Genomic DNA, 16,638 nt, shown 5'->3' on the forward strand with positions numbered 1-16,638 from the left:
AGCAGCCAGGTGTTACTAACGAAATACACAAGATTAGTTAATCATAAAGAGGTGTGACAAACAATTTTAATTTCACCATTCTACAGTGAGAAGAATTGTTTACAATTGCAGAGTCTTCAAGACAGTTTCCAGTCTTCCCAGGAGTGGGCATCTCAGCAAATTCAGTCCAAAGTCAGACCATATAAGAAATATAAGAAAACCTCACATGAAATGTTTATGTTCATGACAGTGGAATCAGAAAAAGACAGAACGAGTATGGATTTCATGGAAGGGTAGCTAGAAAAAAGCCCCTTCTCTCCAAAAAGAACATGGAGCAAGACATACTACAAAAGTTCTGGAACAATATCCTTTGGACTGATGTGACCAAGGGGGGAGATGCTTGGTCATCATGCACAGTGCTATGTTCGGGAAAACCAAACATGGTCTATCGCCACAAACACCCCATACCAACTGTAAAACATGGTGTTGGAGGGGTGATGATTTGGGCTTGTTTTGCAGCCAAAAGCCCTGGGAAAATTGCAGTCATTGAGACAACGATGAATACTACACAAATGGCTAAAGAAGACAAAAATGAAGGTGTTATGCCCGGAAAACTAAAAACGTACAGTTGAAGGAGGGGTACTTTCTTTTTTCCATGACTGTATGTACACTGATTACGTATCAACGTATAGCCTACTTTTACGTTTAATTTAGTAACTATGATTGAAATGCATTTAACACTTTTGTTTATACATCAAATTTTGGTGTTGGGACAAGGACATGTACACACTGTGACTGTGTGTGTGATTATTTGTGTACCAGTGAGGAATGCTGCACTGTATTCTCAGATGCAAAAACACAAACACAAATCAGGGCCTGATTCAGGTTTAGCACACCTGTACCTTGGACATATGCACACAGAAAAATATGTCAGTGCCATAAAGACTGCGCTTTGGATTAACCATTAACTGAAATTCAAGCCTCACTTCTCAGGATAATAGAACTCCTGAAATGTGGCCTTGTAAACAATAATACATCTTATTCAAAAAATTCCACGTGTGAAAATTGGCCAGCATGTCTGTTAATCAGAACAATGCCAAACTGAAAAAAACGCATTGGGGAAGAAAACAGAAATAAGAAATGAAATAAAAGGACATAAGCACATCACTGTGCAAAGATTAACAATACAAAGCCATAAATTACACAGAGCAATTATTTACACCTCTAACTAGGGCAGGAAAATGGCTTTCGAGTAGCGCTGCCTTCTTTACACACATGCACATTCTTTCTCAATAACTAACAGCTTTAAGAGACAGTATTTAGCTTTTGTGCAGTACTTGAAAAAGAATTAAAGAATTATAACAAGCCCAACTGAGAAAAAAAAAAATCAAGTTTGAAACCAGAAGTATATGAGAATAATAGAATACTGTAACACTGGGAAAGTGCAAAATTAAACAATAAATAAATAAAATCAAAGTAAACAAAAATAATATGAATAAAGCACCATTTTATTTTGGTCATTTATGTAGCTGGACTAGATGCTAACTGCACTGAAGGTGTATAAGCCCAAAGAAGTCGTATAATTCATCCAAGATGGCTGTTCCTATCTTTGTATTAGTATCCAGGTTATCTGTACATTTGTTCACCTGTTATACAATGTACATGGCAGCTTGTTGGCCTGCCTGTCAGATATTCTTCTTCGCTGATCCTCCCATAGGTCCTTTACTGCCGTGATGGACATTACCAGTAAAATAGGTATGACTCCAGTCTCGGGCTGAAACGCATTTACGATGGGCACGAAATTTAGTGCAGCCAGAAAAATAAAATAGATGTTGGCAAAGCGGTGAAGCTGTTCAAACAGGTTCTTGGGGATAAAGGAGAGGAAAGTGTACTTAGTGGTCTTGATCTTATTCCCGCAATACGTCCTGCTCTGACTCTCAGCTTCTTCAGTAGAAATCCAGCTTGGGACCACCACCCTCCTCTTCTTTGCCTTTGGGTATCTTGCCATGTAGGATTCCAGGCCTATAAGTCCAGGCCTATAAGCACTGGACATTTAACTATAGCAAATTTTAACCATTTTCCCCCAGCTTTTCATCACTTCCAATATAAGCTCCGACGCTTACACTGTGGTACTCAGTTCCCGTTGAGAGAGCATGTGTGTAATAGGTAAAACTGCCACACCTGCTGATAAGGCTATACTAGACAAATTGAGGGGTCATAAACCAGCCTGGGTAGAGACATTCTTTAAATAAATAGTATACAAGAAACTCATTGTTGAATAGTCTGCAACCTGCTGGTCGCTAAGAGGTCCACAGCTATCAGCTAATTGTATATAATATGTGATACATATAAAAACAGCTGCAAGACATGAATGTGTACAAATGAGAGCTAAAAGGGGGATCACTGTGCAAAATAATATCAGTAATTTTACAGTTAAAATAATAATGACAGTTAATACAACAAAATATTCTACATTATATTCATATTTTGCATAAAGCCAGCATATTAATTACACTACAATCAGGGTAAACTTGTTGACAATGGTTCTATCAGAGATTATTAAAACTAAATAACGCATGGCAGGATGGCAACACACAGCAACAAATACTCTTAGGTGAATAGAAAAATAAGAATGGAAAAAATGAAAATAAAAAATGACATTAATTTAACTTTTGACTGTCAGTGTGTATATAATACCCCATCATTTTCAGTAACTACAGTAACTAATTTATTCTGGTTAGGGTCATTGTGGATCTGAAGCCAGTCCCTGGAACACTGGGTGCGAGATGGGAATACATCTGGATGGGATGCCAGTCCATCATGCACACACTTTTACACACTCATTCACACTTGTTTGGGCTGTTTTTCTTCAGTCTAACCTGCAGGTTTTATCAAGGTGGAGGAATCATGAATAGTTACAAAAACCAATTTTAGTGTAAAACCTTCAGGTGTCTGAGAGTAAGTTGAAGATGAAAAGGAATTTCACCTTTCAGTACAACAGTGACCCAAAGCATACATCCAAATCAACACAGGAATGACTTAACCAAAAAAAGGTCAATATTTTTGAATGGCCTAGCAAGAGACCAGACCTGAATTCAACTAAAAATCTGTGGGGTGACCTGAAGCGGGCTGTGCACAAGAGATGCCCTTATAGTCTGACGGCTCTAGAATGTTTTTGCAAGAAAGCATGAGAAAATATTGTTAAGTCAAGATGTGCCACGCTGATAGACTCTTACCTAAAAAGACTGAGTGGTGTAAAAAATCAAAAGGTGCTTCAACAAAGTATTAGTTTATGCAACTAGAATATTGTAAGTTTTTTATTTTTCTTTTCTTTAGGTTATCCTTCTTGACCAAATGCATTGTATTGCCATAGACATTAGTAGAAGCACTACATTATGTGATCATATCACATAAATTGCAGATGATAAAATTTGTCATTTTCTTAAAAGAAAATCAAAGGGAGGCAATATCATAAATCACAATCTCATTTGTTTTTTTATTTATTTACCCACATACTGACCCACTGTACACGTGTGTGAGATTGTTGTTGATCCTCCGGTCATAGCAGTAGCGCCTGTAGTCCTCTAAGGCGTCTTTGAAGGCGATGACAGTGAGCACGACAACGAGAGGGATCATGGTGATCTCCTTCTGAAAGGCCTCCACCACTGGAACCCAGTTCAGCAACACCAGGAACAGAAAGTACAGGTTTGCCGCTCTGCAAAAACATACATTCTATTGTCCCAGACCATTTACCAATTACCATTTTATCACGGTCATTCTTCCTCATTTTTCACATATCATGTACAGTGCCTCCAGAAATTATTCAATGCCCTAATTTTAGTTAGTTTTTAGACTTTTTTAAATCTTAATAATTATGAGGACATCTAAATACTATTATTATTACTATTATTTTGTTTAAATTTATTTCAATTATATACTGTGGAGAGTAATTTCAAAATGAGTATTAAAAAAAATCTAATATATTTAAATTTGATGCTGCAAAGAGAGAATTAATCACGGGGGGGGGGTGAATACTTTCTGAAAGCACTGTATATACTAGAACAGCAGCCATTCTGCACTGACTCAAGGACCTCTCTACTTTCTTACTGTGATATAACCATAAAGTGTTTCTGTATTAGCCTCACCATTTGTGTCTGTCCAGCTGTGCATCAGAAGCCTGCCTGATTAAAAGTAATCATGGAAAATGTAGCTTTGTTTGAAAAAAAGCAATGTTTATAGGCCCGAACCATACTGTCCATACATGCAAATTAGAGTAAGGACAACTAATGTTGAATTCTTCATGAAAAAATAATTGACTACAAATCACTACCATGCAAACTTTTACATAACTACTTGCAGTATGTTTCAGTAAGGCCACCTACTCAGTCTATAGCAGCTGGGTCTGTAAAGACACTTTGAGGTGATAAATGTTGTTTAGGAGGTGCTGAACTGGGCTACAGCTGCATCACTGGTAATGTGTTAACTTGCAAAAGCTTTGCTAATTCTTTATTCATTAACCATAAGTGTAGGATTTACATTCACCTGTTTGTCACTTATATGCCTGCATTTTACCAAACTAACAAACAATCGGTGTTAAACTAACTAACAATGCCAGGGCTGGAGAAACCATTTGTAATACTTTGCTTTAGGAATGTCAAGGTTTTTCAGAGTATGCTTTTCTCAGTAAAATTGTACATCATTTGCAGATGCCCATTTCTGTTTATCTAACTAACATTAAAGAGGTGGTTGCCTTACATTCAGCTTAGCTCCACTTACTGTCACTTTATTTGTATTAAATGTACTAGTGTATGAAGTGACTACAGAGTAATTTCAATAAATACAAACAGAACAAAGAGAATGCAATATTAGGATGCAGTGAGGTGCAATATTTACTTAAAGAGCAGCACCGAATAACTGAGTATGTGAAGATGAAAGAGCAGCAGAGGATATCTGAGTAACTGAGTACACCTGGCAACCACATCTTTGTTTCTCCCATTTAACCATCATCTCTAGTAATCCACATAACCTAGCTGTAACAGTATCATTCATTTAAGCATGAACAAATATTTTAATCGTTGTTGTTAAACATATACTTATAGCCAGTCCCAGTTTCACAATTACACTCTGGTTCAAACATTGATTTGTCAGTGTATTGGCTCACTTCCCACTTTCACACAAATGTTCCAATATGTTACATATCATATGATTGACAAGAATAAGGAAGAAGAGCGTTTCAAGCCTTAATCACTCCAAAGAGAATGGCAAGAATGTGTATGCAAACAGTCTACAGCCAGACAAATCACTTCTGCCATTCACACTGGAGTGGAGAATGTTATCACATAGAACCTCTTGGATAGTGGTAGAGATTTCCAGGAGTTGTATGATGTATTTGTTGGTCTGTTCTGTCATGGTGATTGTATTGATAGGTCACTGGTGAGTGAAAACAAAATTAAGAATTATGTCAAAACACTGGGGCTGGAAGATGCAATGCTGTGCTACACCATGCTGCTCCTTTAAGCACTACCACATAGCCCACACTGAACAAGTGCTCAGCCATACATACATACGACAGGTGACTGGGGACTGTCCACTACCCTCAGCAGCATGTGAAGTATTTTAACCTCTTTCTTGCATGAATCTAATCTTGACCCACCTATTTTCAATAATTCTGATCTCTGGAGGAGTGGCTTCATGGAATCAGTTACATGAAGTGTAACCTCAAGTCTGACAAACCCACATTACCCCCTCAAGTCTTTAGAACTACCTTGTGAGTCAAGCTACTCAAGTGCTCAAACCCCACCTTACGATGGCTTCGTTTTCAAAACTTTTTTTCCCCATATTCTTTCTTATACTTAGATAAACAGTAAAGGATGTGGAGAGGTATGTTGGACTATGTTCACTGTAGCAAACAAGCTATGTGAATTTTCTAAGCTTAACTATCCACCACCTGAGGCAGAATATGTGTAAATACTTTGTAAACGTGCACCAGAAAAGTATAGTCAGCTCTCACTCTATGCTGTGCAGCATTTGTTGTGCAATATTTTGGGCTCTTTTCAATTTCAATTTCATACTTATGTATGGGATTTCACACTTATTCAACTGTATTGTTTAACATTAGGACAACACTTTAGACATAACATCCATTAGATGCCAAGAAGATTTCAGCACAACACAAGCATCATGCTGTTTATGCTGAGTTGTTTTGTTGGTTTGTTGAATGAGAGGTACAGTATATGATGAAAATCGTGTCACAACACTAAATGCAGTGTTTTCCCTGTAAAAAAAAAAGCCTATCTTTTCTTCAACATTTCACTTATTGACAAAGAATTTACCTGCTAAACTCTAATGAAAGTATTTATGTGAAATATTATCCATAATTACTGTTTCCATTTCCTACATTTCAAAACACTAAAACATAAAACTCTTCAGATGGAGTCCTGCTCAACATGGACTCATTCAGTTTAAGGTTATGTCATTTGGTTTGTGCAATGTACTTGCCTGTTCTTCCCCACAAAGTCTTATGAGCATGAAACTGACTGACCTTGAATGCAAATTCTGCACCTTGTCCTTGGATGTTGCACTGATTGCTTCTGTCTCTTGACATTCTGAATGTATGCAACTGTATTATGTTTTTCTGGCATTAAAACACCCATTCTACAACCACACAGATGCATACAACATTCCATTACAGAACATAGCAGATGAAAGCCGCACACTACACAAATCAATAACGTCCTACTCAGACATGGAAAAACCAATTGTAGGAATGATCCATATTAAAGGGCTTCTTCTTACAGGCTACGCAGCAGTGGTCTGAAGTAGGATCTTTCCCAACCAAAGCACTCAGGACAACTGAAAATGGTGCCAAAGCCACACGTCTTATTCTTAGACCCATGACATTCACAAACCAAGTCTCCAATGCTTTGTCCTGAAGCCTGCTGCCAGAGGACCAGAGTTGCAAAGCTCTGCTTCAGAACTATGGTGTTGTAGTAGGTCTAGACCTCCAGGTCCAGCACTTAGCAGAACTGACAGATAAAGAGCCACCCTGGCAACTTCAGAAAAAGACAAAGGGTTGGTTTATATACTCGAGAGGCTGCAAAGTTCTCAGAATACAGATGCTAAGAAGCACTTGGAAACAAGGCTCGTTATTTATGACAGAAATACAAAGACTCTGGTTTTAGCTGCTATTTACATCCAGTGTACAAGCTTAAGTCTCATGAGGGCACTTCTGTCCTTAAAAATAGAAAACCAGTGACTGGGGAATTTTCACTGGTGTCTTTTAAAGAATAACTGCTTTGTGAACAGAATTTTTGTGAACTGAAGGGAGCTTCTGGAAAAACCTCTAATCATGAAGGAAGTAATCCAGGCAATAAAAAGAAATATGCAGGGTTCTAAAGCCCGAGGAGCAGATGGCTATACATCAGAGTTTTACAAAACATTCAACGATCTCATCTCACCTCTGCTGCTTGAGGAATTTAATGAATCACTTGCAAATGGGTGTCTGCCGCCAATATTTTATCAAGCAAGTATTTCATTGATACGTAAGAAAAACGAAGACCCATTAGCTCCAAGCTCGTACAGGCCAGTGAGTCTGCTTGATAAAATACTAGCTAAGATTTTAGCTACCCGCATGGAAAATAGTCAGTCAATAGTGATTCACTCAGATCAGACAGGGTTTATTAAAATTTGGCTTTTATTTTTTTAACATTAGAAGATTGCTTGTCATTTATATCCCCAGTACTGACCATAATCACCCAGAGATTCTTATTTCTTTGTACACTGAGAGGGCCTTTACAGGGTCGAATGCAATTATCTATTCATGGCCCTGTTCGAGGGTTGGATTTGGCCCAAAATTCATCACGTTCATTAAACTATATCATTCTCTGAAACTATAGAATATTATTCTCTGAAACTATATCATTCTCTGAAATTCATCACATTCATTAAACTATATCATTCTCTGAATTGTTTAAGCAAAATGATTTGAAATGATATGATCATGCAGTGCAAAACATTGAAAGGCGATCTAATCTCTCCATTTCACTTGCAGGTCAAATTAACGTTGTTAAAATGAATATCGTGCTTAAATATCTAGTTCTTTTTTAATGTATCCTTCTTTATTAATAAGGCATTTTTAAAAATCTATAAAGTTATAACTTAATTTATTTGGACAAAAGACCCCCAGAATTAAGAAAAGTTATTTACAGAGACCCAAAGCACAGAGAGGTATGCATTTAGACAACGACAAGCAAGGAAAAATATGTTTATATATGTCATTTGTGCCAACTGCCATTAGAAAATTAAATGCCGACATGTCATAAATGTGGGAATATGAGTAGGTGTGGATATGTATGCATATATATGTACATATGGGAATGTATATATGAGTATGTAAATCTTTCCATCAAATCTTTCCATCTATTCAGCTTTTGATCATTGTGCACAGATACCAGCTTCACTAGGCCATATCTTCTGGTGATGTCCAAACATTTGTAGCTACTGGCTCACAATTTTTCAGGTCCTGTCTAAAATACTGTCTAATATAGATCCAGTCCTATCTATATTTGGTGTTAAGAACCTCAGTGTAAAGTTATCAAATAATCAACACAACGATTGCATTTATAATACTGTTAGCACAGAGATTAAATAAACTATTTTAATAACAGTGTACTGAATCTTTTTTAAAAAAAAAAAAAACGGACCTGTATCTGTAAAAGCAGAAATGATGTGAATATAATCACATGATATCCCTTTTTTCTTTCCTTGTTATTGTTATTGTTGTTTTGTTTTGTTCCTAGCTCTCTGTAGTGTTCCAAACTGGCTATCAGATATTATCATATTCAAGTATTATCAAAGTCCCTTTCGGTATAAACAAGGAACTATTCTGTATAAGAGAGGACATTTTATACTGTCATAATATTTTTGTTAATGTACATTAAGATGGTCCAAAGTGTAGCTTAATTGTTGTTAAGTCACACGAGTCAAAAAGGGATAAACACAGATACACAGAAATGCCTTATGTCCATAATGCATCATGTACATTGTTAAGAGAATGTATGGGTAAACAAAAAAATTCAAGATATTTGATTTTGAAATCAGCTGGTTTTGTGAAACAAAAGTTGTATTATTTCTGTAGAACTATAAAAAGTTCATGCATGGTCTGTAAAGTTAACGAGACAAAATACAAATAGTTGTAGCTTGCTGCTCTAAGAGTGACACAATGAATCTAAATGCCTGTTTCTTCACTATTCTGTCAAAAATCCATAAAGTGATCTGCATGTGGTCATTTCACCCAGCCATTGAACTAATGCTGTTGTACTGCATTCAAGGTGTTTTCACATGTGACTTAGTGGAGGAGGTGGAGATACGCCATTCTCCATTATCACTCAAGTTACACACAACAGAGATCATTTACCTATATCAAGCTTAAAGGCACAGTAACAAAACCAGCCAAATTTACTTCTAAAGAATAAAGCCTGGTTGAAAATCATTGTTACAATGAATTACATAGGGTGAAATATGGGCCCTTTAAATATGAGCTTTTACCTGTGAAACTGCTGGAACAGATTCATGGGTATGAAACCGAGAAGGGTGTACTTAGTGGTCCGAATGTTGTTGCCTTGATAGCCTTTAGAGATGCTCTGGTATTCTGCCCGGTATGGACCATATCGTGCCACCACTGTTCTTCGTTTTCCAGAAAGCCTGCGTCCTGAGTGGTCCTGACAATCTAAATCACCTTTTGAGGTCAGTGAGTCATTAGCAGAGGGCCAGCCTTGCTTTGACTCTGTTGAGGATACCTGTTGCCATCTGTGCCGAAACCAATGGAACCGCTCCATTAGTGGCTCAAGAGGTCCCAAAGACTGATGCAGAAAGGCTCAGTTCAGGCCCCTGCTTCCCGCCGAGCCTTTACAACTTTCCTGCACACACAAGCAAATATGAAACTAAACGACTAACTTAATATTAGCATAAAACAGCAATCACAACAATTTAAAGAGCCTCAAAATCATCTTTCCACCCTAGTCATGTTTGTGTTGATGGAGCCTTCATCATTCTTTCCACCTGCCTAGATCAAACTCTGAGAGTTATTCCACCCATTTAACATTAATAACCAGTTATCATTTTTGTAGCAGGAAGTTGCTTAATGTTTTGCAGAGTTCTGTTAAACGATGGTGGCCACAGCTTGTCGAAACAGCAACCAGCCCAGAGAATACATTTCATGCTTAAAAAAAAAGACCCAACTCTTCTAAATTATGGCAATAAAGGAATTTTACTGTAAAGCTTTCAAAGTGAAAGTCTTAGTAGGACCTTTAGTGCGATGTATGTGTAGCTTGTTTTGTGTTCTGGGAAAATTGGTTTACAGAAAAAAAAGGAAGTAGAAAAAGCAGCTACTAAAAAAAAATAAGAGTGACCTTTAAATGATGCAGTGTTTATCAGAAAATAAACTGGGTGTTGATTAGTCTATCCAGGACTGATATGTACCAAAATGTGCACTCTGATAATTAACTACTTGTGCTTTTTCCAACACCCAGTACAATCAAACAGGCATACAAAGCCATGCTCACACAAAATAGAGTTTTTTTTGTTACTCATTTCCGGTTTCTCCGGTTTTGTGACAGGCTGAAGTGAACTGATTTCTGATACCCCTTGGATGAAGTCCATTTCAGTTCAGACAACATTATGAGTAGTTTACGGGTTTCTATCTCTGAGACTCGTTTTTTGGAAGTGCTATACGCTTTTAGTAACTTGTTTACAAAGCCTTTCACACTCAGGTCTTTCAGCACAAGCCCCTAGAAGCCGGAGGAGACAAAAGCTAACCTCCCCTCATAGGTTCTGCTATGAAATAGCACAAACTAGAGGATTAGAAATCACGAGAACTTCATAAGACGAAGAGACACGAAATACGCTCTAAAGCGTCCTACTAAGGCTAGCTGAACCGCTAGATGAACTGATAGTGATGCAAACCGGTGGAGCCAATAATAACGGCGCATAATTGATGTATGTGTATTTAAATAACAGCTTTAGTTTTTTATTCAGAATCAGAAACAGGCGTAATGATGCCTGGAAACTGTTCCAACTTCAAAAACGGTTATAATATCGAGTGTTTTCTGGTGTTATACTCCCTCTCAGGCTCATTGGAACCGCAGGTTTTGGTTAGGTACAGTTTCGCTGGTTAGCTGGCAGGCTAACTTGTCAGTAGCTCGCTAACATAGTTACCGGTAGAGTAAACGAACACAGCCGCTCTCAGCGCCACTAAACTTACCCAGTCAGCTCATCGGCTCTGGCGCGTGACCCCGCGAGCTTCTCCTCAGTCAGGCCCGCGCGCTGAGGTGTGAGGTGTGGTGTGTATCTTATGTATCAGCTTTTCTCGGCGTTTGTTACATTTTTCAAGCTCGAGCGGCTTCACAGCAGGAACCTGCTCTGATCTCCTCCTGCTACCGGCTTATGCGCATCAGCGGCTGCAGCATCTGCCTCCTGAGACATTTGCATTTGTGGGAAGTTCCATTTGTATTCTTTTATACACAAAAGAAGTATCAATATGCACAAAAAAAAAAAAAAAAAAAAAAAATTACACTCCTTGTCCAGGCTCCCATTATCTATTTCCATCACATATAGCATCCATCACAAACGGTAGTTTGGTTTTCACTGCTGGATATTTGGAAAATACATGGAATATTAATTCTAAACTCTCTCTCTCTCTCTCTCTCTCTCTCTCTCTCTCTCTCTCTCTCTCTCTCTGATCTGTTGTCCTTATTTCATGTGATTCAATAAACTCGGACACAGTTCTGATTTACAAATGGTCTATACTTGATCTTATTTAGGCAATAAAGATATAATCCTCTATAATGGTAGTAGTAGTAGTGGTAATAATAATAATAATAATAATGCTCAGTGTGTATTATTATTATTATCATTATTATCATTATCAGATTGTTTTATTGTTTTATTATAATTATTAACATCCACAATATAATAATAATAATAATAATAATAATAATAATAATAATAATAATAATAATATAATACACTGAGTATCATCATCAACATCATTATGATCATCATCATTATCTTTAATGATTTTTTTTTATTTTTTTTTTATTCTATATATTGTGATACGCTAATATGTCTGTATTTGTAAGTAGATGTAGTAAAAGTGCAGCACAGTACACTTCTGGAAAGCATGCTGCTTGCACAGATGATGAAAGATCTTTGTCTGAAATGTCCTGTTTGTCTGGAAACTTTATGCACTGCGATTAATTTACCTTGTACCTTGTAGAATGACCCTTGTACCTTGTAGATTAAACTTGTGTGCTACCTTATTACTGCTGTAAGTCAGCCTACTCTGCAGTTTCTCCATTTATTGTGTATGAATAATATGAATCTGATATTTTAATGAGAAATGCACTCCACTGATCCAGGACTGACTGATCATATTATTCCTTTACATTACACTTGCATGTGTTGTCGAGGCTGAGATTACCCTCTGCCAGTGTTGCTGCAGCAGTGAAAGCTGAATGTGTACAGTATTTTCCAAAGAATTCTGGATATTTATTCTACATTAATAGACTGCAACACCTGGGCCAAGTCAATCAGACAAGAAACATATCAGAATGGTAATAATCTGAATTTAGGCCATGGTTACTTTGCTTTCTGGAATCCACAGATTTTCAATAACAATATCACCACTATGCCACTAAAAGGGGTTGTTATAGTAAATTAGTGGTATAAATTGATAATGTCTACTATCCCATAGCCAAAAGCAGTGGTTCTTTACTCAATCCAGTGCACATTTCATGTCTTTCCTGCTCATAACCCCTAACTGAACTGAACTGAATGAAAGCCCTTCATGATGTGTGCTATATGTTTGTACAGCAGAAACAAAGGAAGGTTAGACAACAAGGACAAAGAGTCAAATTCAATGCCAGTGACCATGTATTGACTGTCAAGACAACTGGTCATTACAGTACGAGGATACGATAGCTGACAATCTGAGCTCAAAGATGATGACTTTTGATGATGACAAAAAGATGACTTTTTCATGTCATAGACCGAAGACTTTTAGCTTGAAGTTCCGCACGTGCTTCCGGGTTTACTCTGTTTTGTCTTGTAAAAATATACTTTCAGTTTGCTTAAAATAAACCTTGGCACTTTTGTTTACTTTAGTTGTAAATAAAACGCTAAATTACGAAATACTAAATCAGTGTCGACGAATGCTGACTTCGGTTAATATTTCAAAACTGTAATCTGTGTTAAACTGTGTTAAGGCGATACACTTCAATCTTCCTCGCAGGCAGGGTTGCCAGGTCTGTGTAAATAACTCTGCTCTATTGTCAAAATAACAGTCCATAAAACCAGAACCAAAACCTCCTGTCAAACACACAGCCTTCAAGTGTAACGTGACTATAACTGCAAAGTGGAATATTTAAAGGTTATATCAGACAATATTCCCCACTTCTGACGAAGCATTATGAGAAACACCATAACCTAATACTAACATTAGGGGGAAAAAATGTTACGGAGGATGTCATAAATTAAGAAGTGGTGGATTGGTGTTTTTAATATTGGTTGGGATATGTTGGTATATGGTTTGAAAATAAGCAAATTATTATATTTCATGGTGATTTTTAAAATATATGTACCCTTTTTATATAAGGTACGCAAAATGCACAACCCCATGCGTAGGGATGAAAACTGCGGATCTGGCAACACGGCTCTGAGGGCATCAGTCATGTGACATGTGTGTCAGCTGATGCTGTGTGGAGGAAAGAGGACGTGATAGCAACAATGCTAAAATTGCTCGATAAAATCTCTCCAACAGAGTGTCCTAAAGTAGGTAACAGAAAGCCGGATGGGTGTTGTTCTATAAAGTCAGTAACTGTACTTGTATCATAATGTGAAGTGTATAAATATATTGGTGCAGGCATTGTGTTTGGGGAAAAAAGTAATGTTTTATACGGAAAAGGAGCCCAAGCTAGCATACAGCATCAGTAATACAGCAGGTGGCCATACACATTATGTATAACCGCAACAGAAGACTAAAGCTGTTTATTTAATGGTTATGAGTAAAATCATTCTGCTGTCCCACTGAAGTGTTCTGTGATTGTGCAACAGAGCCTAGATATTTTCCTGGTGATGTATTCCATTGAAAGTCATAACACTGCATTGCTAAAGATAATGTTGTTGATGTTTTTTGGATAAACAACTAATTAAATTAATTATTGTCTTATACATATGATGAATCAACTTAATGTCGTTACTGCATGTCCAGCTCCTGCACAGGGTGGTGGATGGGATCTGTGGTCGGAGTCACCCAAAGCGCACAGAGTATGGTGAAACATGGAGTCTGCTGGAGTGGGGAGAACTCATCAGCTCACTAACCTACTTCTTCCGAGTCGCTGTTGGGAGGAAATGCTCAGATCAGGAGGTTAAGTATCTGTTTACATGTGAAGGGCAATGGTTAGGGCTTAAATTATGTTTACACAAACGATATGGCCAAAAGTATGTGGATACCTGAACCTCATTTTGTGCACATGAGCATCTTCATGCTGGAGTAGGTTCATGTGAAAGGAAATCATAATGCTGCCACATACATAAACATCCAATACAATTGTGTGCTTTCAACTTTGCAGATGGTCAGGTGTCCACATACTTTTGGCCATATAGTGTATCACTTTATATATTATAAAGATTTGTATGTAGAAGTCATCCAGGACTAATCTCTGTTTGAGTCTGCTTAATGTGGTGCATGGTTTGCATACCCTTCATTTTAAATGTTGAGCTCTTATGGACAGTATCTCATGCATTTTGTTTTTTTGTGCATTTGGTGTGTGTGTGTGTGTTTATAGTTACAGGAATTACTGGGTGATTTGGAATCTGTACGTGCAGAGGCTGTTCTGCAGTGTGTGCATGCCAGGCAGGAGGAGATCAGGCAAGCGCTGGTGGACAGAACCAACAGAATCTGCAGTACACAACTAGATGACTTCAACTGGCAGCTAAAAGTACACAACAGTGCAAAGTTGTCCTTTCTAGGGATGCACCAACTTGATATTGACTATTGGTATCAGGGCTGATACTCACCTGGAAGGCTGGATCAGGATCAGATCCTTCTGTATCACTGATCCACTGACCTATTTTATGCCGTGAAAGCATGTAATGTTGACAGACATGACACAGATATTGTTCATGAACATAGCTCGCAAATTGTTTTAAAGCACGCTGTCCCTGTGCCTCTGATGTTTTGCGTAACTTTACTGCAGAATACTGCCGTCAGCTCACAGTTATTAAGAGAATGTCAGTATTGGGAATTAGCCAATACCCAGCATTCTGATATCATCATTATATAGAAAATGGAACAAAATGGCGTTGGTGCATTTCTAGCCCTGCAAGTTAAGACAATGATTTGGTTGACCAAATAGCTTTCTGTTTCATTCTCATCCCTCCCTTTTTTTTGTTTAGCTTGCATTATCCAGCGATAAGCTGTCATCTTTAAACACTCCCCTACTGAACCTCTGTCTCGACCTGACAGAGAATGGACTCCAGAGAGCTGTAAACGTAGAAATGAACAAAGAAGAGTTAAACACACTCATCACCGCATTAGAGGCTGCTAATAAGGTACTCTCTTTCTCTCACATGCATCATTTCTCATAATTTGATTAGTCACCGTTTTGGAGCTGCACACTGATCTCTCCTCTAAGACACTCTGTATGCTCATAGGTGATCCTGCAGATGAAATGAATGGAGCATATGAAGAGCTGTGGATGTGCGAGGACATGCCTCAGGAGTGAGGAACTGCAGTGCTTTTATAGGATGCTGCTACAGTTCAAATAGGAAAAAGAAAGACTAGGATGAATGTGTGTATCTGAAGTTGTGTGTGTGGAGCCTAGTGCATGTGGAGGTCGCCCGTGACTCAGTGCCTCGGTTGTATGGTGATAACTGAGGTTGAGATCATTATATTTAACAGCATTTGAAATGGACTGACATAACTGAATATTTGCTTCTCTTCATTTTTCTACAAGAGTGTTTAATTAGACATCAGGAGCTTGATTATTTAACAAATTTCTCCAAATTCTTCATGCCTTTTTAAACATGAAAACAAACCATTTCCCTATTCTAAAAGTGTGAATGAGTATGGAAGATGATGTATAGAATTGAGCATTGTTCAAATTATTGAAGATTGAACTCAATGCACATTAACACAGTCAACACAGTCAAAGCTCTTGACAGATATACCACTGCTCATTCAGGAGTAACAGATAATAATTAATGTGAGCAGAGCCTGTAACAGATAATAATTAATGAGAGCAGAGTCTGTCTGATTAGAATTTTCCTCATTGTTTCCCCTCCCTGGTCTAGCCAAGTCTTTCAGTTTCAATTAACTGTCAGTTCAGTCCATTTGCCCACCCCTAAGGAGAACCCTGGCTGTATGAGTGTGTGATGGGGAAGGAATCGATTATTAAATAAACTGCATTTTTTATTGTTCCCCCCCCCTCAGCCATTTGCTTCATGCTGCACCGATGGGCTGCTCAGCTAGAGCAGCTTAATCTTCTCACTCTTACTCAAGATCTGTAGGTAGAAGTAAGGTACTCTTGGCAAAGGGCTCTTGAGAGGTACTGTAAAGGTTAGTTTATACTCTGACATACATGAGGATGGGAATCCGGCATT

General features: G+C 37.8%; 2 protein-coding genes across 5 annotated transcripts in view; one reads left to right on the plus strand and one right to left on the minus strand.

The window, feature by feature from the left end:
- The window catches only part of atp10d (ATPase phospholipid transporting 10D), a 31,974-nt gene extending 20,520 nt beyond the window's left edge, over positions 1-11,454 (minus strand). The window contains exons 1-3 of one of the 4 annotated variants that reach the window (XM_026939078.3): positions 11,240-11,454; positions 9,526-9,896; positions 3,500-3,694 (exon numbers count right to left, since the gene is read on the minus strand). In XM_026939078.3, the coding sequence (XP_026794879.3) occupies positions 3,500-3,694; positions 9,526-9,815 (485 nt within the window). In that variant the 5' untranslated portion in view covers positions 9,816-9,896; positions 11,240-11,454. Of the gene's footprint in view, positions 1-103; positions 1,589-1,625; positions 2,545-3,499; positions 3,695-9,525; positions 9,897-11,239 lie in introns of those variants that run through there. The other 3 variants (XM_053232792.1, XM_026939085.3, XM_026939092.3) reach the window with 3 other exon arrangements.
- Positions 11,455-13,667: 2,213 nt separating this feature from the next.
- commd8 (COMM domain containing 8) lies at positions 13,668-16,455 on the plus strand. Its single transcript, XM_026936694.3, has 5 exons — positions 13,668-13,806; positions 14,246-14,401; positions 14,823-14,975; positions 15,433-15,588; positions 15,691-16,455. The coding sequence occupies exons 1-5, from the start codon at positions 13,762-13,764 to the stop codon at positions 15,709-15,711; spliced, it is 531 nt and encodes a 176-aa protein (XP_026792495.3). The 5' UTR covers positions 13,668-13,761; the 3' UTR covers positions 15,712-16,455.
- The last annotated feature ends 183 nt before the right edge of the window (positions 16,456-16,638 follow it).

The sequence above is a fragment of the Pangasianodon hypophthalmus genome, chromosome 3, assembly GCF_027358585.1.
Source record: "Pangasianodon hypophthalmus isolate fPanHyp1 chromosome 3, fPanHyp1.pri, whole genome shotgun sequence".
In the NCBI taxonomy this organism is placed as follows: domain Eukaryota; kingdom Metazoa; phylum Chordata; class Actinopteri; order Siluriformes; family Pangasiidae; genus Pangasianodon; species Pangasianodon hypophthalmus.